The following is a 21,252-nucleotide window of genomic DNA, read 5'->3' as shown; positions in this document are numbered from 1 at the left end:
GATCTCAGATCTCCTGCCACCTTCTTCCTCCCAGCAAACCATGCTCAAAGCACTATTTTCCTGTCACCTCACACCCAGTTACCATGGTAACCTTCCAAACTCAGTCTCTTCACACCTCGGGGCAAAGCGTAAGGATAGTTCTTTTGCAAGCCAATGGCCCTCAGTGGCCCCATATTGTTCCTCAATGTCCCTAGCTTAGCCAGGTCATTTTGCATAGGCTAGCCTAGAAATTCCTCTGCAGTTTATGGTTCCTCTTCACATCCCAAATAATCAAAATTCTATAATGTCTTAATTTCTAGGGTTTGGCCCTGCCCAGTCTATAACACAGGGTTCAGACTCCTCATTCTGAGGGGAAGAAGCAATGGTTGCCAGCCATTATCTCTGGTTACCAGCCAGTCCTTCCCCAAATCTTCTGGCATGGCCAAAAACTCAGGACAGGGTCAGTCTCACTTTACGTCAGCCCCTGGAGACAATCTCTCAGTGCTTCGAAGCGCAAAGGGAGATTGTCTCCCATCAGGCATGAAGTGAGATACTCCTTCTTCGTTCCAGGTTCTTTATGATACACTGGGTCTCTTTATGAAGACAGCTAAAAAAACCAGAAAGAGATATACCACTGTCAGAAACAAATTTATGGTCATTGCTGGCAACCTGATGATCACATTTTGACTTGAATGAAGATTGACTAACTAGATAATTGATTGCTATACTATGGTAAGCCTGTGTCTTCAACTATTTAATGGGGGCGTGGTGGTCACTTTTTTCTTGCAGAAAACTCTTGAGGTCTAACCTGCATCATAAGGTAACAAAATCCTGAGGTGGTAGAGTAAGTTGACAACATCTCTTCAACCTTCATCTGGGACAAAAAACACACACAACCTAACACATCACAGAGAAAGTGTCTATGCTACTCACTCCGTCTTATGTGAATTTTCTACTTATTGGGAGAAAATATGGGAGCATTCAAAAATATGAATCCTTGCCTGCAGTCTCAAGTGGTATAGTCCATCCCATTACTTAAATTCCCCCCTCCTTCTGCTACATGTAGACCAGACCTCCAACTGTAGCTGGTACCAAACAAATTATATGCCACAGTGTGTATGTGAGTGCATGCGCTCTCTCTCTCTCTCTCTCTCTCTCTCTCTCTCTCTCTCTCTCACACACACACACACACACACACGTGCCCATTTATATTTGTATGGTTCCAGGATATTTCCAGTCAGACTCACAGTATTTCATTTTAGCAGAAATCCTGCATTTGGCAAAAATCTCCAGGGGAAAGACTTCATTCAGTGACCTCACTAACTCCAGTGCAATGCGGCTAATATCAGGTTGTAGCAGATAACCTCTCAAAAGGTGGCATGATACAAGACTACATTTATGTCCCCTTTTTGTGGAGAAAAACAACAACACCCTGCCCCATTTACAACATCCAGTACATTAAGTGCACCATAGGCTATAAGCTTTTTCAGGGAGTGCCCTGTACCAAAATGAACACACCCAAAACCATTTGCAGGGGAGGAAGTTCATATAAACAATTATGTTAACAGAGATCAAAGGCTGGGCCAGTGTGAATTACTTTTAGTCAGCAAACCGAATTACTTGTTGTTAGTAAAATTAAAGCTTAAAACATTAAGATACATGCAAACCAACTGGGCAAGAAAACCATAATGAATAATATATAACCTCTTCTATGAACAATAATATTCTCTATGTTGCTGAGGAGCTCATTCTTATATATTGGTTGTGCTCAGAGCTTTTCTTCTGGTGTCAGATGCCGGTATGCAGTACCAGCGCCTTTTTTCCAGACAAAAGTACTGGTTATGGAGTAATAAATATAATGGCAAATGGACATGTTTGCCAGATATTCAGGGAGAAGGAAGTGATCCTGGGCGACAAGGCAGAGAGGAAAAGCCAAGCACATCAGGGGGCAAAGTTAGGAAATGACTGCACACTTCCCCTTCCCCTGTGTTGTGGGGCTACCATTTTCCTGCTGGGTCACCCCATTACGATGTAGGTGGAGCTGGGGTCCTGTTATGAGGGAGGGAGAGGCAGAGGGAGCTGCTCTGATGAGGAGGGCTCTGAGGGGACGGGAGGGAAGTGTGTCGTGCAGGTGACTCCAGAGGGGCAGTGGCAGCTTGTGCCTGTTTCCGCCAGTGGACCATGCTGCTGCTGCTGCTGTTGCGGCAACTACTGCTGCTGCTTTTGCAGGGCCAGCTGGTGGCCCTGGGCAGCTCCAAGCTCCAGATGGCTGGATGAGCCACAGCAGTGGAGGAGAGTGGATCTTGGCAACCAAATTTTCTCTTTTGGTGGTGGCTGCTGCTGTTGCTGCAGCTCCTTCCCTCCACCAGCTAGACAGTCCCCTGGTGCTTTAAGCTTGCCTTTGGCTACCCACCCCTTCCTGGAGAGAAGGGGGGATTTTGGTGGGCGTCCTTGCAGAAGAACCTGCCTAGGGGGCCTGGGGCACGCGATTCTCATCTGAAGAGATTGTGCACCTTCTGTGGGTGGGCATTGGAGGAGCAACAGCTGCAGCAGCAGCGCCCAGCTGTGTGCCTTTTGGAAAACATCAGCATGCAGGGGAGAGGGGACAGAAACAAACTTTCTCTTTGCAAGAAAAAATTGTGTGTGTGTGTGTGTGTGCAACCTCCCACCCCGTTTCGGATCAGCATTTGAGAAGGAGACAGAGTTGGGTGCAGGAGGCCAGGGGGAAAGCGCCTCTGCCTGGCTGTCTCCCACCCCAAAAGCATGTTTTTCTCCGTCTTGCCCAGTAGGCATTGTTTTATGATGATGATGCATTGTTTTATTATTACGGGCTGAATAATACGGTTGCCATGTGCCCTCTTTTTCCAGGACACGTCCTCTTTTTCAGGGGTAAAATTTGAGACAAATTGCATTTATGCGCTTTGAATGGCCATCATAGTGTCCTCTTTTTTGCTCTACAAAATATGGCAACCTTAGTATACAAGAAGAATTATAATTTATTACTTCTACCCAATGCTTTTTTCCCCTGGCAGTATTTACTTTAACAACTTCATGGTGAGAACCGGCAACTTTTTTCTAGAAAAAAGGGACTGGTTCTGCTAGATTAGGCATAGGCAATATAAAACCTGCACAGCACTGGCACACTCACCAAAGCTTAGAACAGAGATTTTATTGGGGAAAACCTTTTGCAACCTAGTAGATACCAACTGTGGACCTTTCACTACCTACTTCTGTGTGGATGATACGTTTGCTTCACAAGGAAACAGAGCACGAGAGATATGAATGAATTCAGATATTGAGAATAACCTTAGAACAGAGCACTTATTTGTCAAACAAGTGAGAATCTGCAAGGGAAATTTCCTTCCTACACACAGAAGAAGAAAAATGACAGTCTAAGGCTTCACTTCTTATTGACTTTGTCCGCTGCCAACTTTAGGAGTAATTATGAACAATTGGTGGTTACTTGGGTGTAATTAACACAATACACTTACCAATTGGTACTTTTGCAACAAGACTGGAGGGTGCCTTCTTATAACAGGCACCACCACAGATACTGTTACTTCATTTTTTGTCTATTAATATTTATTTTTAGAGTGGGAGTATTTCTCTCTCTTAAACCTCATAGCTCTTTCTGATAAAGAAAGTTAAGGTAATGTAATTAACATCCTATTTCTATGCCTACTGTAGATTACTCCTCCATGAGATTACACCACCACAATTGTAAAATTGTTATTGTGTAATTGCTATGATTAAGCCTGTTTGGCCGTAGCAGCCCAGAAGACAGATAGCATATTAGATCAAAAGCCACCTTCCTTGAGCTTTTCTTACCCTTTGTCCTGATTAACATTGCTATGAGTTTTATGTAAGCCTTACATTGTAAGGATTCCACTGCTAGTTAAAACTGCTCTATTAGCTGGTTCTCTGATTTTTTACCACCCCGCCCCCCACATCAAAACCAAAACATCATTCAGATAGAGCTCTAACCAGAGAGAACTTTACTGGAAGGAAAAACAGTAAATAAGGGTGGAGAGAAACATAATATTTGCAGAGAAGTTACAATGGTACATCACCTACAGTGTGATCTGAGCTTTCTTCTAACTTTGCCCTTTGCCTCCCAGATGTTTGTTCTATTAAGTATTGCCCCTTTCCTGCCAGTGATCTCTCAGCCAAGAGGAAAGTGCTATTGTATACCTGTCTACCCAAAAGTAAAACTCTTTAAGATCAATGAGGCTTACTCCCAGGTAAATGGGTTTAGGATTATAGCCTAAATCCTGTAGCACTGCCTCTGAAACTGCTATGGGAGGTGGAAGAGCACACAACAATGTTCAAATGCTAGTAAATTCCAAGCACTCATCAAAGCACATGAAATGTCTAAGCAGTCCAAGTTGATCTCAGAAGCAGATAGATCCCTTTTGCAAAAAAACATTTGGCACAGTTCCATAAGACATTAGGTGAGATCCCAGGCTCCCATCTCATGCCAGACCCAAGTGAGATTTCTACCTGCCTCTGATCTGTAAACTTGTAAAATTAAACGATTCTATTTTCTTAATGGTAATCAGAATGTACATGTAGTGGTTAGGGCCTATAGGAAGAAAACAGTTTCACACTTCCTTTATGGGACCCCTCTACAGAAAACAGATTTTAACAGCAAAGTTCTGGCATTCTTTTTTCGACAGATCCTAGGAGTTCCAAAGTGTGGCTATATGTGCTGAGCTAGATCAACATCTCTTAGAATCTAGGGGTTGGATCATGACTTTAAATACTGGTTAAAAATTCATTTTAGTACATACTCAGAAAGCATATTAACTTATTTATTGAGAGATTCACATATTTTTCATGGTTTTCTGCAATTACTTTTAAACTCAAACAAACAGGGATTGCAATAGACTCTTTCCTCTTACTGGATGAGTCACATAGTCATCCAGTATGTATGTAAATTCAGTATGTAAAATCCAGTATGTAAATTCAAAAAATTTACCCCACTCAGCCCTCCGTATGCCTATCTGCTTACTTGGGTTTGCAGCCTTGTCATGGAATGATGGCCAACTGTTTTTATAATTTAGATACCCCTTTGCATCTTAGAGCTTTTATGTTAGCTGGTTTAAATGTACTGTCTAGAAGGTTCAAAAAAATACCCTTCCAGCATAGACTTTGCCCCTGTGGTGTGAACACACCAGATGCAATATATCATATAATTTTGGACTGCTCTCTCTTCATTCAACACTCTTCAGAGAGACTTAACTGGTGATTCCTTTGAAGCTCCAAATATCTACTTGCAAAGAATCTGTAATCCAATATCTGATGAAGGATGATATTCCCGAAACTACTGAGGTTGTTTCAGGATACAAAATTGAGATTCTTAAAAGTCAATTTTGAAACTTCTTAATCTTACCTAATGATGGCTACTGAGTCTTTTATATGTTTTGTGTGCTTAATATGTCTGGACTATTAATTTTTTATTGGACTATTTTTAATGGTCAGAATTATGCAAATAAAGGCTGAATGAATGATTGAATGAAAAGTATTTGTTGAAATGCATAAAAATGAATTTGTAAGCAGGAAGCTTTTATTAATACCGGGGAAGGGGAGTGACTTCTACGGAAACACAGAAAGGGTCCCAAGATAAAACATAACGGTATATTAACTACTTTGTGGGACCTACAGTTGAATCCTACTTTGAACTGATTATGAAAATACAATTCCACAAACAGTGTTTAAGGCCTCTAGGGTAGAAGCAACATTAATGAGTTCATTGTGCTACAGAGATAAATAAAACTGAGCTATCTTACATGTTTGTTACAACCAACGGTATAAGAAATGCATTGAACTCTTGTGAAATGTTATATAAATAGAGGCAAGCAGGAGATTTCCATACTGATTGTGCAGCAGTTTGTAAAATGGTGGCCTCTACTCAAGGGGGAGGAGGAGATTTAGTCATATTCTCTTACCTGCCCTGCAAAGAGGCCACAAACCCCAATTATACAGAGTATGTTGAAGACAGCAGAGCCAACGATGGTCCCAACACCCACGTCTCCTTTCGTGATAAACACACCTGAAGGAAGAAAATAATTCCTGTGTCGCTCAGAATGAACAGGCAGGATTTCCCTCCGCAAACCAGAACAAGTGGAACTATTCAAGAAGACTGCTGGGATTAAGGAGAAAATACCAGAGCATATTTTCTAAAACTAAGAAAAGCAGAGAAAATGTGTGTAATAAAAAGATTGCTTAAGGTGTTTTCAGCACGATCAACTAGCTGAACAGTCAAATTCATTATAGTATGGAAAAGGAAACAAGTGCAAAGGTTTCTCATCATCTGGTTAGCAGTACATGCAGGTCTGATCAGCGCATGTTAGAATGAGATGGTAGAATGAGCTGTTCCACTTCAGGTGGAGGAGACACCATTTTTGAATGCTTCACTAAGCAAGCAAGAGGCAGAGAGAGAGAGAGAGAGAGAGAGAGAGAGAGAGAGAGAGAGAGAGAGAAATACTGCCTGTTTGCAGCTGTGCTGGTTTTCTACTTGCAGGGATCTCTCTCTCTCCACCACCGCAGTCTTAAATGGCACAGGCATTCTACCACTTTAGGACTTGCCCACCATGTAGCACCTCATACAAGACCCATTCTACTTCATGTGAAGATGTGAAGACCAAGTCTTACTTGAATGCCCTGAGCTGTTAGAAAAAGCTTTCTGAGATTTTGCTGCTGTCTGGTATTTGGGGGGCAATGTGCATAGGATTCCAATACACATTGCGGTAGAAATTTGGGGTGGGAAAATACTTGTTTAAAGTCAAATGGCCCGTGTTCAGGAGTTCTTTCTGCATGGTTAGCACTGCATGAAGAGCCTTTGGGGGGAAGTTGGTAGAGGGGAAGGCTGTAGGGCCTGCATTGGGCTGCCTCTGTGAGCTGGAAATTGGGGTAATCAGACCTGTTAACTTTGGTCCTCCCTGTTTCCCATTTCCCCAATCTTAAGTTCTCTACATTTTCTACATTTCTGCAGCAGTTTGTGATCATTAAAATTCTTCAGCATGTCTCTTAAGAAACACATTTTTGCATGCAGACAAATTTCCAAAAGCCATTTCTGCTAATGTAATGCATTTTTGTATGTTATTCATTTTTATGCACACCTTTACCTATTATATGCATTCTTTAAAACATTATTTAGTTTGAGAAACTGCATTGCAAAATTTGGATGTGTGGCTTTCAAAGGATAGCTATTATCTAAATTCCTGTGTTTCAGTTCTCATAAAGGTTTTGGAAAGTGAACATTTGATAGATATAGATTTAGATTTAAATATGAGCTGAATGGAATTTCTCCTCCATCACTAGCTGGAGCCCTGCTTGATCAAGATCCCAGCTCACAGAGCCAGCCTCCACGTTTGGCAGGAATTTAAATAATTTGAACAACATTAGGATTATCCCCAGTCATTTTTTCAAATTTGGCCTTGATCTAAGAATGAATAACAGTGTTTGGAGGCCAAATTACCTGGTGTGAATGTGATGAATCCTTCCCTCTAAGGACCACACATAAGCACATTGATCAACCTAAACTTAGAGAGATGAAACAGCTGAGCTTGCCGCATCCTGTGGCTCTGATCCTTTCTTCCCAGAATCTCTCTGTCCTGCAGGGGCCTGAGCTGCCTCCTTGTCTGACCATGGCTGCTAGTGCAGGGTTGCCATATTTCAAAAAGTAAAAACTAGGACAACCTGAAAGTTGTTGAGCTTCCCCACCCCACCCCACCGGATGTCATTTCTGCCTTTGAAAACCCAGGAAAATCCGGATGGATGGCAGCCCTATGCTAGTGAACATGTTTTTTCTTAACACAAGGGCATTTTTTAAAAGTAGCTTTCCGCTTCCTCCAAGGAATTTTGACTCACTAGCAATCAACCAGCCTGACCTTGCAGTGTGTTATATACTCTGAGGAGAACTACTGAAAATGACTGTGCTGCTCCCCACTCTCTCCACCTAACCTTTACTACCTCAGATGCAACAAAAGAAAACACGAACGTTTGAGACTGCCTTACAGCTTCCGTTATCAGCTTCTGTTCATCCCAATATTAACTACTTAAACTGGTAGTGGTTCTCCACATCTCAGGTTGGGGTCCTTCCTACCTTGCTACCTGAGATCCTTTATGGAAGTGCTAGGATCTTTATGCGTACAAGGCATGTGCACCTCTTGAGTTATGGTCGAATCCATTTTCATTATCTGTGCAGCTTCACATTAAATGTATCATAGTCACATCTAGTTGTAGATTGAGCCATTCTTCACATCTCTTTCTGAATGGCACATGACAACAGGGATGCCATTCAAAAGCATATTGTTTTGTACTTACTAAGAACACACAGGTGGGAAAATTCCCAACAAACATAATATTTTGCTGGGTAGTCATCCCAGGAAGATCATCCTGGGATGTTGTTGTTGGCACTGGGGCAATCTTCCAACAACATCCATTCCATCCTTCTGCCAGTGTTTATTGGACTAATGTTAACCTTATGGATTTGGTCTTCTACCCAAAACCTGGGTGTGCATATCTATCCCCCATCTTCTTTGTGGGAAAGATAAGGCACAAAACTATTAAAAAGCTGCATTTACTTTCGCAGTTACAGCAAGAAAGAAGCGGATGATTTAGTTACCTATGACAGATGTAAACAGTTCTGGAGCCGAGCTGCCGGCTGCCATGAAGGTTGCCCCTGCCACATCTTCACTCAGGTGCAGGCGCTGTGGAAGAAGAGAAAAGTCTCTTATCAGAAGCAAAATATAACACATCCCCAGGCTATTAGTGTTTCAGGACTCAGGATTCATGGTCATCCCAACATCCTCCCCAGGCAGAATAGTATCAAAGGATATGCAATGCAGTAGGAGCTGCAGCAGAATCCTTTCCCCAAAGTATTACCTCCAATGTCACTCTAACACAGGAGGATGTTGGAGGTGCGCAAGGGGCCTGCAGCAGAACTCTTTAGGGATGCCATTTATCTTTCTGATAGTTTCGGAGCACTGTCACGGCTACTCTGCATGGTTTCATCCTATGCTCCTCCAGGGACACACAGTTTTTTACAACTTTACTCTTGTCTGTGTCTTTTAAATGGGACATTAGCACACTGTTTCTCTAGCAGCTTTCTACTGATGTTCAAAATAATTAGCTGTCAGCTGCTGCCTGAACTTGAGAAATTATTTATATTATTTTTAAATTATCATTATCAATTACTTGACTGCTGGTAAGAGGAATTATCAGCCTGTCCCATTTGATTTTCCATGTATAAATGTCACATTATTTTATACTTACAATGTTATAAATGATTTCAGATATCAAAACTTTACACAATTAAGTTAATGTTTCTCAGGCTTGGAATTTTAATAACAAGCTTTTCATGTTTCAGTTTTAGAATCATAGAATCATAGAATCATAGAATCATAGAGTTGGAAGAGACCACAAGGGCCATCGAGTCCAACCCCCTGCCAAGCAGGAAACACCATCAGAGCACTCCTGACATATGGTTGTCAAGCCTCTGCTTAAAGACCTCCAAAGAAGGAGACTCCACCACACTCCTTGGCAGCAAATTCCACTGTCGAACAGCTCTTACTGTCAGGAAGTTCTTCCTAATGTTTAGGTGGAATCTTCTTTCTTGTAGTTTGGATCCATTGCTCCATGTCCGCTTCTCTGGAGCAGCAGAAAACAGCCTTTCTCCCTCCTCTATGTGACATCCTTTTATATATTTGAACATGGCTATCATATCACCCCGTAACCTCCTCTTCTCCAGGCTAAACATGCCCAGCTCCCTTAGCCGTTCCTCATAAGGCATCGTTTCCAGGCCTTTGACCATTTTGGTTGCCCTCCTCTGGACACGTTCCAGTTTGTCAGTGTCCTTCTTGAACTGTGGTGCCCAGAACTGGACACAGTACTCCAGGTGAGGTCTGACCAGAGCAGAATACAGTGGCACTATTACTTCCCTTGATCTAGATGCTATACTCCTATTGATGCAGCCCAGAATTGCATTGGCTTTTTAAGCTGCCGCGTCACACTGTTGGCTCATGTCAAGTTTGTGGTCAACCAAGACTCCTAGATCCTTTTCACATGTACTGCTCTCAAGCCAGGTGTCACCCATCTTGTATTTGTGCCTCACATTTTTTTTGCCCAAGTGCAATACTTTACATTTCTCCCTGTTAAAATTCATCTTGTTTGTTTTGGCCCAGTTCTCTAATCTGTCAAGGTCGTTTTGAAGTGTGATCCTGTCCTCTGGGTTTTATTTTGTATGATTTTTACCTAAAATTTGTGATAGCTCAAGCTCCATAAAAACATCCAATAAGAGTAGATTTTTATTTTTACCTCTAAGAGGTAAGATCAAGTAGTCCTCCTGCTGATCCACACCATTCACTTAAAGCTCATTCAACACACTTTGAAAGCGCATGACTTAGTACTTGATTCATATGCTACAGGGTTGGCAGTGGCCTTAAATCAAGTTGCTACAGTTGTTCATGAAAGCTATACCAATCACAGCGATATTTTCCTAGAAAAAGAGGTGCCAGAGATCTCCACGAACGTTTCCCTTGTTCTCTTCGCATGGCAATGGAGCCCACCTGAGAGGTGCCGTAAATGAGCTCCAGCACCTTCCAGCTGAAAAAAGACCTGGCAATGCCCATAGAAATGAAGTGCGTAAAACTGATGGGATGTAAACAAAGGTTACAATTCTGGTTTGGTAATTTCATTAATAAATATGCGTAAGTAGCATCAACATAGACTTACTTCACAAATCTTTTCCAACGAAGGGACAAAGAAATCATCACAGACAATAGCCAAAGCATAGAACATGTAGACAGCCTGCAGGAACAGAAAGCATTGTGTTTACAAGGCACCAGTTAAAACAGGATACTGTCATAATTTAATTATTTTAAAAGAATTAGGAATACATTATGTATACTGTTTTGAAAAGACATCAAAGATATACCACAGAATTAAATTGGTGTAATAGTCAACCCTGCTGTCTAGGGAACCCTAGAAACTGCAGTGTGTGTGTGTGGGGGGTGTCTTTAGCAGATAAATCTTAGTACTCATCCTAGCCCCTACTCATCCCTAAGACACATCCCTACCCAGAAAATAGGGTGAACCTGTAACAGGAATTAAAGTATTTACCATCACAAAATAATGGCCAGGCTGCCCAGTAAAGCAACCAGTGACCAACAGCAAGTATCCTGGCAAACAGAATTTCTGCTGGAGACCGCCTCTTTCTGTGATGTATGTATGATGTTTTGGGGGTGGTCTCGAGCTACAGGGTGGAAAATTTCAAAAGTCTATATAAGAGCTTGCACACCAATGTTCTGAGTTCCTCTCCTCCCTCCCTGCGTGGGGGACCCTGTTGCAACAGTTTAATAAAGATCAGGCTTGTTAGCTGCTTTGCTTCTCAATATTCTCTGGTTGGCCTCTGTTATTTTCTCCTACCGATAGGGAATCTACTTAAGGACTCGATACAGGCTCCTGGATACCCCATAAAAGAAAAGGAGCAGTTTTTTCTTATAACAAAAGGAAAAAACGGCATCAATCCATGGGAAACAAGCCACAACTCCCTTTCATTTCAGTGGTGCTTGTACAGAACTTCCTGGTGGATTCTGGGTCACAGATGTCTGTTTCTTTGCCTGCTGCCCTTATCAGCACCTAAAATCCACTCTCTGTGGAGCCTCATCATCTTGCCTCCTGAGAGGGCTGCCTCTGGATTGCTGGGATAGCTCAGTCAGTGAAGCATATGACTCTTAATCTCAGGGTTGTGGGTTTGAGCCCCATGTTGGGCGAAAGATTCGTACATTGCAGGCGGTTGGACTAGATGGCTCTCCTGGTCTCTTCAAACGCTACATTTCCATGGCCCTTTTTCACTGAATATATGTCGGCTCTAGAAAACTTAAGCCAGTCAAATGTTCCAGTTATTCCTAAACAAATGTAGTTTTCATGTGGGAGGTTTGCAAAATTTGGAGCTTGATTTTGATTTTCAAGGGAGGTTTCTATGAAGGTGAATGATCTAGAGTTTCCATGTCTCCTGGCATGGTAGCTTAAGGGTAGTGCCAGGCAGATCAGAAGGTGGCCTGGTGGGATACAGATGTGTTCTATGATATCACCTGCCAGTTAGGGGAAGAGCCTGGTTGCGTCTGCAGGATGGAGCCAGGCAAGCATGGAATAGAAAAAGCTTTCATCAGGTCAGGCAGAAAATAAGTGCACCATCTTGATACTGCCCTCACCCTGGGATTTCACTTATTTGTCCTAGAAACCTGAGGCTCCAGGTTAAGCATGGGGGACCCGGCAACCTCTCCCCATTTTTTGTTATGTTCAGTCAAGAATCCAGAAGATGTGATGTCTAAGCAAAACAAACTTTTCAGTCAGTTATTTCCTCTTTTACAAGCCAACAATAGTGCCAGGTTAAAATGTTCCATTACAAAATCTAGCACCTAATAACCAGTGAATTTGATCATGTTCGCAGCCACATTGTGATGACTTTCCAGTTTTCTCAAACCACTAAAAGTCCTGTGATTGGCATAGGTCCCTACCTAGTCTATGATCATTGAACAGGTTTGTTACTACAAGGAGATGCTGGTCACTAAATACATACAATTACAGAGCCAAATCAAATATACAGAAACATCATACAGTAGAGTCCTTTCTGGGCTGGAACACTTCAGATGGGAGAATATTTCAAAAACGAAACCCAGCATATGGGAAGCTAAACTGCAACTTTGCCATGTGACAAATGGTTCTAGCAAGTGCCATTGCAGAGTTTTGTCTGCGTTTGGTAGATTGCCTCGTGCAAGCTGAATATCACAACTGGATCAGAAGCGCATGTGGGGAGCCACTGCTAAAAATAAGCAGCAAGGATTAAAATTTCCACGAAAAGGTTAATCACTTCCAGTTAAACAAGGAATTACTGGCTGAGGTATTCTTAGTCAAATGACTCTTGAGAGGCCATGCCTGGTTCCCAACTCAGAGGTTGAAAGGGGAGTGTGGAGGGGATGGCAGATGACAGAAATATCATGTGCTGGGCAATGGGGATGGGGGCCTTAGGCCCCTCCTCACTTTTCAAGGCAGACATCTCCACACATAAAAACCCAAAGGAGTTGTGGATTACAGGACAAAACTATGTAATCTTGTACTATGATAGGTTTCTAGTCTTGTTTTGAGTACTGAACAAGTATATCTAGCTAAAAAAGTACTGCACACAAGATCTTGTTAGAAATCCAAGTGTATCACAACCTCGGCTTGGGAGATCTGAGTGCGAGGCAGAAAGCTGGAATGCAGCAATGAGAAAATGTTGATCTGCCGATTGAACAAAGGAAGAAAAGCCGGGTCTAGAGCAGGGGTGGGAAACTGGTGGTCCTCCACATGTTGTTGGACCCCATGCCTGACCATTGGCCATGCTGGCTGGATCTGATAGGAGCTGAAGTCCTCAACACCTAGGGAACCACAGGTTCCCACCCCTCCTCTGCGTCTGAGAAGCCTGAGCTGCTTGCAGATCATACTAACTCACCAGACTCTCCCAACTTAAAGCCATCAAGTTTCCAGTTTAAGCTATGGAGTGCCTGATAACAAACTCAACATCTGATGTCCTCAAAGTAGGTAAAAACAGTGTGCTATTAAAGGGCCAAGCCAATGTGAAGCAGTGCTAGCCCTGACAGGGGATTGGCACATAGCTTTTATAAAAAGGTAAAGGACCCCTGACAGTTAAGTCCAGCCGTGAACGACTCTGGGGTTGCGGCGCTTATCTCACTTTATTGGCCGAGGGAGCCGGCGTACAGCTTCCGGGTCATGTGGCTAGCATGACTAAGCCGCTTCTGGCGAACCAGAGCAGCGCACGGAAACGCCGTTTACCTTCCTGCCAGAGCGGTACCTATTTATCTATTTGCACTTTGATGTGCTTTCAAACTGCTAGGTTGGCAGGAGCAGGGACTGAACAACTGGAGCTCACCCCGTTGCGGGGATTCGAACCGCTGACCTTCCGATCTGCAAGCCCTAGGCTCAGTGGTTTAGACCACAGCGCCACCCACGTTCATATGGAGACACAAATAACATTAAGAGTAGGTGTTTTAATACAGCTCTTCACTGTCACAGAAATACTAATGTAAGCATCCAAGCTTGAAAATGGCAAGCAAGGATACTCTGCAAACACAACCTTTTATTCCAGAAAATAAAACATCTCAACACAACACAACCCTATAAAGACACTAGAGATAAGCAAGGAATTAATTAATGGTCTATTGGTTAGAACTGAATTATCCTAATTTCAACAGCCTAACAGTAGAGAAAACATTCAAATTAGCTGAATAACTCATCCCATAAAAACTCCTATCAGTTTCTCTTCAGTGACACAAAAGAAAGACTAATGGCAAGAAAGCTCATTACTTCTTTCGGCATTTTAAAACTGATTTTAATTTAGATGGAAGGTCAGAGCACATCTTGCACACAAGTCTATTAAGCTCTCTGCCCCATGTATAATTTCCCCAATGTTTCACCCAAGGTGAAGGAGGCATTCATATGGTTCTTCATACATTGTGACCACATCAGTTATGTTAAAGGGAAGGGATCACAGTTTATTTAGTTGCAGACAACATGTTTTGTACCCAATTATATAAACTCAAAAATGATTAATTTAATTAAAGAGAGTTATTCAATTCAAATAATGTATGTCCTATTTCTGACAACGAGAACATAAATGAATTAATAGCGTTATCAGTTTATAGTGTTATCTGAGATGTCTCTTTAAAGGAAAAGACGTATGGCAACTGAAGCGTACATCCATATGGTCAGAGTTGTGTTGCTTATTGGTATGATAATTATTTTCTGTAACAACATAAGTTTTAGAAGTTGTGTATAACATCTTAAGCACTGGTAGCCACCTCTATGTAAATTATTTGGCTGATTATTTGGGGGCTTTGTTTGCCTGGTCTGAAGAAAAGCAGCTGTACTCTCAAGGAGCTAGCTAGTTACAGAAAGGAAGCTGCTCCTCGTGAACAGAAGAGAAATAGGCAGAAGAGAAAAAGACCCGTGATATGAGTTGCACCTACACTCAGGAAACAGTGGCCTGCCATTTCAGTGGCCAGGCTGTTAATGGGGAGTAGGAGGTTTGATCCTGGCCCAACTGCATTGGCCGCCAGGTAGTTTCTGGGCTCAATTAAAAGTGCAGGTTTTGACCTATAAAGTCTTATGACTCATGACCACAAAAGCTTAAGCGATAGTGTCTCCCCATGTGAATCTACCCAAATTCATCATCTGGGGCCCTTCTTTGTGAGGGAGGTGTAGAAGATGGTGACACAAGATCAGGCCTTCTCCGTGGTGACTCCCTGGCTGGAATACTCTCCCCAGAGAGATGTATCTGGTGCCATCACTATCAACTTTCAGATGACAAGTGTAGACTCTCCAAGCGTCCCTATTTTCCAGGGACAGTTCCAAATTGACAGAAGCCCCCGGTTTCTGATTTGATCCTGGAATGTCATGCTTTTCCTTGCGACGTCCCTATTTTTATTAGAGAAATATTGGAGGGTATGCAAGTAGAGACTTTTTACTTAGGCATTTCACTTTACTGATTGATTGATTGATTGATTATTTATTTATTTATTTAGTGCCCTTCATCTGTAGATCTCAGGATGGTTCACAACATAATCAAGGTAGGGTGTGCCATTTTTAATGTTATTGTAAGTGGAGAACCTTTACTTAATAATAGTTTTTAACCTTTCAGTGGTATTTTATGCTTTTTTAAAGAGGTGGAGAGGGGGTTGCAGTCAGTGACAGATAAATATAAGAAATAAAAGTAAATAAATAGTGCCTGGATGCAATAGCACTCTCCTTATTTTTTATTTCCTTAGGCTGGTGCCAACATAGTCATGAAAAAGACCACAGCTGCAAAGTGGCTATGAGCTCCTCTCTGGGAGCCTGTAATGCTAGTGCATTTGTGCTCAGCCAAGGTTTGGCTTAGCTTAGCATGACATGAAAACTGAGTCACTGATTCAATCAAGTTCTCTTGGGGTCCATTCAAAAAGGATTCAAAGAGAGTCAATGATTCTGTAAACTACAAACCCTGAATACGCTGGCTTAAATGACAAGTGAATCAGTGCAATGGAAGACAAGAACACCTTCCTACAAGGAATTTCTGGTGAGAAATGACTAAATGGCTAAATATATATTTTAAAAACCCTGTTGTGGTAGCAGGCACGCCAGGTTGGACCCCACATGGAGGGGGGCTGTCACGTGCGCATGACGACATCACATGTGTGACACCCCGCCCCCATCAGGCCACGCTTGCAGGGTCACTCTGGCAATCCCAGTGGGTGGCGGGGAGGGCAAAAATCACCCTCCAAGCCTCCCGCCCATCCCAGCGCTCAGGCAATTGCAGAGGGCGCCAGAGCTTGCCCAGGGCAGCGGGGGATGGCAGCCACTACAATATTGAGGGGGGCAATGCCCCCTGCTCAAAATATTGAGGGAGCTGAAGCCCCTCATGCCCCATATACCCAGCGCCACTGTGTGGTAGCCATAGATCTTCACTTGCTGCTGAACATTTAAAGTATTTTAAATATTTATAAGGCATTTTTGAGGCTGGTGGTGTCTGCAGATTGGCATTATTAATAATTGTTCCTGCTGACGTTATCTTTCAATTGTATGTTGTAATGTGTTTTTTTAATGCTGTAAGATATATATATATTTTAAAATTAAACATAATATGCATATAGGCAAATAGTGACTCACACAGAAGGCGTGCAAAACGACTGCTCCATGCCGCCGGTTCTCATTTGTGAAGATGTCATTAGGGAATTCATTGAGAGCTAGGAAGGAAAAAGCAAAGAATCAAGCAAATGGAAACATTCATTTAGTTCACAGTCAAGATACTTTAATTAAACAAGCCAAGTGCTTCTGTAGGCTGACAATCCTTGCATTTTCCTGCCATGGAAACTATCATACTGTTCATGTTACTTTCAAATTACTTCATTGTCCCCTGGACATTTTAAGCCTTTTTTGGGTAAACATTTATTGGGAAATTTGATGCTACATTAATTGTAACAGTATGTGTCATCAAGTTGCCTTGGGCACAGCCAACAAATTCTAAACACGGTGTTCTGTTCTGCAATCTTCAGAGTTGTACTACTGGACATAATTATAAGAGCACTTTCTAAACACATAATTAGATTATGATATTAAAACTGTAGCTGTAGCCAAGACAATACATTCTTAGGAACCTTACCGTTTTTATGCTTATGATTCCTCACATGATTTGAAGAATGGCTAGACTACACTGTGTTGTTGCTTTAAGTCTGCCCCAATGAGCACCGATATGAGAACTTGTTTCTAGGAACTCCGAAATAGTGGGGCTGAGCATAAGGAGAGAAGCGTTGACAGCACTGCTTGGTCAACACTGCTGAAGTGGCAACTGAGGATGTGCCTCCTGCTTTTACCAAAGGCCGTCACTCGGTGCCTGTGTTTGGCTAGTTTGGCAATCATGCTTGGACATACTGTAACACAGCATACTGTAAGCCACTGGTGTTATGAGCCTTGGCACTGCTAGCCACTGCCCAGGAGCAGGACCTGCAATGCGTAGCCCTGCCTCCTCGCTTGTTTTGCCACATGATGCCCAGTGCTCACAATCAAGGTGATGCCTACCTACTTTTTAAAATAACTTTTTATTGGGTTTTATAAACAAGGATGATAGGCATAATAAATGATACAAATAAACAGACCAAGTATCCTCGTGTCATTTGTCAATCACAAAAATAGCACAATAAATTTGCAGTAATAACTACAACATATAGTTCATTATTAGTGCTCAATGTATAAGTTATTGGTTTGTGAATTGGTTTAAACAAAAAGAAAGGAAAAGGAGCCCCTGGGGTTGTGCTTAGATTAAGTCTGAGTATTAGTCAGTTATGCATGAAACAACATAAAGTGTTGGTACAGTGGTGCCCCGTAAGACGAATGTCTCGCAAGACGGAAAACCCGCTAGACGAAAGGGTTTTCTGTTTCTGAGTTGCTTTGCAAGACGATTTTCCCTATGGGCTTGCTTCACAAGACGAAACGTCTTGCTAGTCTTGCAATTTTTCCCCCGCTCCCCCCCCTTTTTCTAAGCTGCTAATAGCCTTTTAGCAGCTTAGCCGCTAAACCTTTAATAGCCGCTAAGCCGCTAATAGCGCTAATCCGCTTAGCCGCTAATAGGGTTGCTTCGCAAGACGAAAAAACCGCTAGACGAAGAGAATCGCGGAACGGATTCTTTTCGTCTTGCGAGGCACCACTGTATATTTGAATGTGGGGTGTGAAGATAGTAATCTATGTTTACATTTAAATTTTTATCAACCAGACTGAGTCAACTGCTGATGTGTTCCTTTTTGTGGAATATTGGCATATGTTAATAAATCAAACCACACCAGGGTACATCCATATTTCTTGATCGGTCTGTGTATCAGCTATAGTTAATTTGTTAATCTCTCAAGGTGGACTGTTTTCCAAACTGTTTTGTACCAATTGTCCATCATTGTGCCAGAAAGGTCTTTCCCATATATGGTTATGTTGCATCTTGCTGCTTGTAATAAATAACTTATTAATTATTTATTATGTAAATCCAGATTGTTGTCTTGAAAAATATTTAATACAGTGGTACCTCCGGTTACGAACTTAATTCACTCTGGAGGTCCGTTCGTAACCGGAAACCGTTCTTCACATGAAGCGTGCTTGCGCTAATGGCGCCTCCCACTGCTGCCGCGCCACCAGTGTGCGACTTCCGCTCGCATCCCGGGGCAAAGTTCGCAGCCTGGAGCAACTACTTCCAGGTTAGTGGAGCTCGTTACCCAAAGCGTTTGTAAGGGGGACGGTATGTAACATGAGGTTCCACTGTAAAGCTAATTCTGGTTTGACTTCCAATTGTTGTTTTGTTATTTTATTAATTTTTTGGAATATCAAATTCTTTTTAAGCATTTTTTAGGGTTTTTTTTATTCCTTTTCAATCATCTCATGTAATATCTCAATACTTCCCAGCCTATCCCTCCTTGCCATCCTAGTTGATCTTTATTAAGCTGCATATCCTTTTGTTCCACCCAATTACATTCTACTTGGATTCCTAGTTGTTGTTTCCTGCTGCACGTAAGTCAATCCCTTCTTGCAAGTTTGACTTTTCTACCTCTTTATACACTTTCCAAAGTATTCCCACTCCTCCCTTATCCATGACTCATCTTGATTTATCTTTGCTGTCATGGTAGCTAACTTCACATCAACTTATTTTGCCATTGCTCTTTTGCTGGGATTTCTTTTTCCTTCCATCTCTGCACATAGACTATTCTGGCTGACGTAGAGGAAGAGACAGAGCATCTTCTTCAAGATGCCACCATTTATTATACCTAGTAAGAAAGCCTCTGCTGTTGTTGTTGTTGGTTTTTTGGGGGGGGATGTAAATAAAAACATATTTTTTAGTTCTACATAAATCATTTCCCAAAATTATTTGGCCCGCTTACATGACCACCACATATGCATAAAAGTCCCCTCTCATCTCACAGTATTTCCAACACATTTTGGATCCTTTTTTGTACATCTTTAGAATCTTGCTTGGGGTTAGGTACCACCTATACATTGTTTTTTGCATATTTTCCTTTATAGCAAAAAAGGTCGAGACATTCATTTTTGTCTACCATAGTTTCTCCCACACCGTCATTTCTATGATGTAGCCTGTATCAATTGCCCATTGAATCACTGGTGCCTTTATCATTTCATCTTTTGTCTGCCATTCCAGCAGAAATTTATAAATTTTGGAGATTAATTTTTCATTTTTTCATAATATCACTCTTTTGTATTCTGAACCTCCTTACATAAATCCTTTTTCCTTGTCTTTTTGGAATATCTCATTTACCGTATTTTTCGCTCTATAAGACGCACCAGACCACAAGACGCACCTTGTTTTTGGAGGAGGAAAACAACAACAAAAATATTCTGAATCTCAGACTCCAGAACAGCAAGAGGGATCGCTGCGCAGTGAAAGCAGCAATCCCTCTTGCTGTTCTGGCTTCTGGGATAGCTGCGCAGCCTGCATTCGCTCCATAAGACGCACACACATTTCCCCTTACTTTTTAGGAGGGAAAAAGTGAGTCTTATAGAGCAAAAAATACGGTAGTTGATAATATTTAAACAAATTGGTGATCCATTCTTGTATCTCTTGTCTTCTTTTTCATCTTGCTTTCCCTTCTTCAAATTCAATAATTTCTTTATACGTGCCCCAATTCTTTCCCATATTTATCTTTTCAATTGATACAGCTTTGATGGGCAATAACCAGTGTGGAGTTTTTCTTTCAAGAAGGTCATTATATCTCATCCAAACACTCCTTCTTATAAAATGATTTAAAAATCCTTTCTGTACCTTAACTTTATCATAACATAAATAGGCATGCTACCCAGAAAGGCTGGATTTTTTTACATTCCTGTCACATGTGGAGATAGGTACTAGGTGTGGGGCAGTCCCTCCAGCAATATGGTGAGGCACCAGGATAGATCCTTGCCAGCTTCCTGGGAGTTGGTACCACAATTATCTTATTCTACCAATATATGAGTTTTAGGGTTAATTCTCTATTACTCGCTGAAATAGTCTTAAAGGGTTTTTTCCCCACTGACCTAGTTCAAGTTCATAGCTGGAATCACATTTTCACTGATGTTTAGTAGGGTCAAGTTAACTCACCAATGCACTGAGTAAATTTTATAGATTGCAGATGTTATACCTGGGCCTCAATCTTCTGTCACTATTGCAAGTTTTTCACATGGCTAGAGGTCTTGTGGCTGTAGAGTTTGCTTCTTCATTGCAAACTGCAAAACTATTTCTTATATCTGGCAAGTGTGTCTTGCTTTCCCAGCTCCAGGAACATCAACAGACCATTGATTAGGGTTGCCATATTTTGAAGTGCAAAAAAGAGGACGCGGAGCCCCCTCACTTGCATATGTGCACACCATACCCTCCAACATTTGATGGAAATAGGAACATCCTATTCCATTAGTAAAGTAGTAGTAGTACCCCGCCCATCTGACTGGGTTGCCCCAGCCACTCTGGGTGGCTTCAAACATACAGAAAAGCATAATAAAGCATTAAACATTAAACAGCTTCCCTATACAGAACTACCTTCAGATATCTTCTAAAAGTTGTATGCTTACTTATCTCCTTGGCTTGGGGGGGTCGCATAACTACACACCCTCCAACATTTCTCTGATGAAAATAGAGATGTCCTAAGGAAAAACGTGACATTCCAGGATCAAAACAGAAACCAGGAGCTTCTGTCAATCTAGTGGTGTTGG

The 21,252-nt window shown here is 41.9% G+C and overlaps 1 protein-coding gene across 4 annotated transcripts in view; it reads right to left on the bottom strand.

Moving 5' to 3' along the window:
- Positions 1-21,252, bottom strand: part of SLC24A3 (solute carrier family 24 member 3) — a 165,328-nt gene that overhangs the window by 39,084 nt on the left and 104,992 nt on the right. For all 4 annotated transcript variants that reach the window (XM_077933542.1, XM_077933543.1, XM_077933541.1 and 1 more), the window contains exons 3-6: positions 16,687-16,763; positions 10,717-10,791; positions 8,609-8,693; positions 5,928-6,031 (exon numbers count right to left, since the gene is read on the bottom strand). In XM_077933542.1, the coding sequence (XP_077789668.1) occupies positions 5,928-6,031; positions 8,609-8,693; positions 10,717-10,791; positions 16,687-16,763 (341 nt within the window). The remainder of the gene's footprint in view (positions 1-5,927; positions 6,032-8,608; positions 8,694-10,716; positions 10,792-16,686; positions 16,764-21,252) is intronic.

The sequence above is a fragment of the Podarcis muralis genome, chromosome 8 (assembly GCF_964188315.1).
Source record: "Podarcis muralis chromosome 8, rPodMur119.hap1.1, whole genome shotgun sequence".
Classification (NCBI taxonomy): Eukaryota; Metazoa; Chordata; class Lepidosauria; order Squamata; family Lacertidae; genus Podarcis; species Podarcis muralis.
The sequence above is the reverse complement of the archived record's forward strand: the minus strand, read 5'-3'. Positions and strand labels throughout refer to the sequence as shown.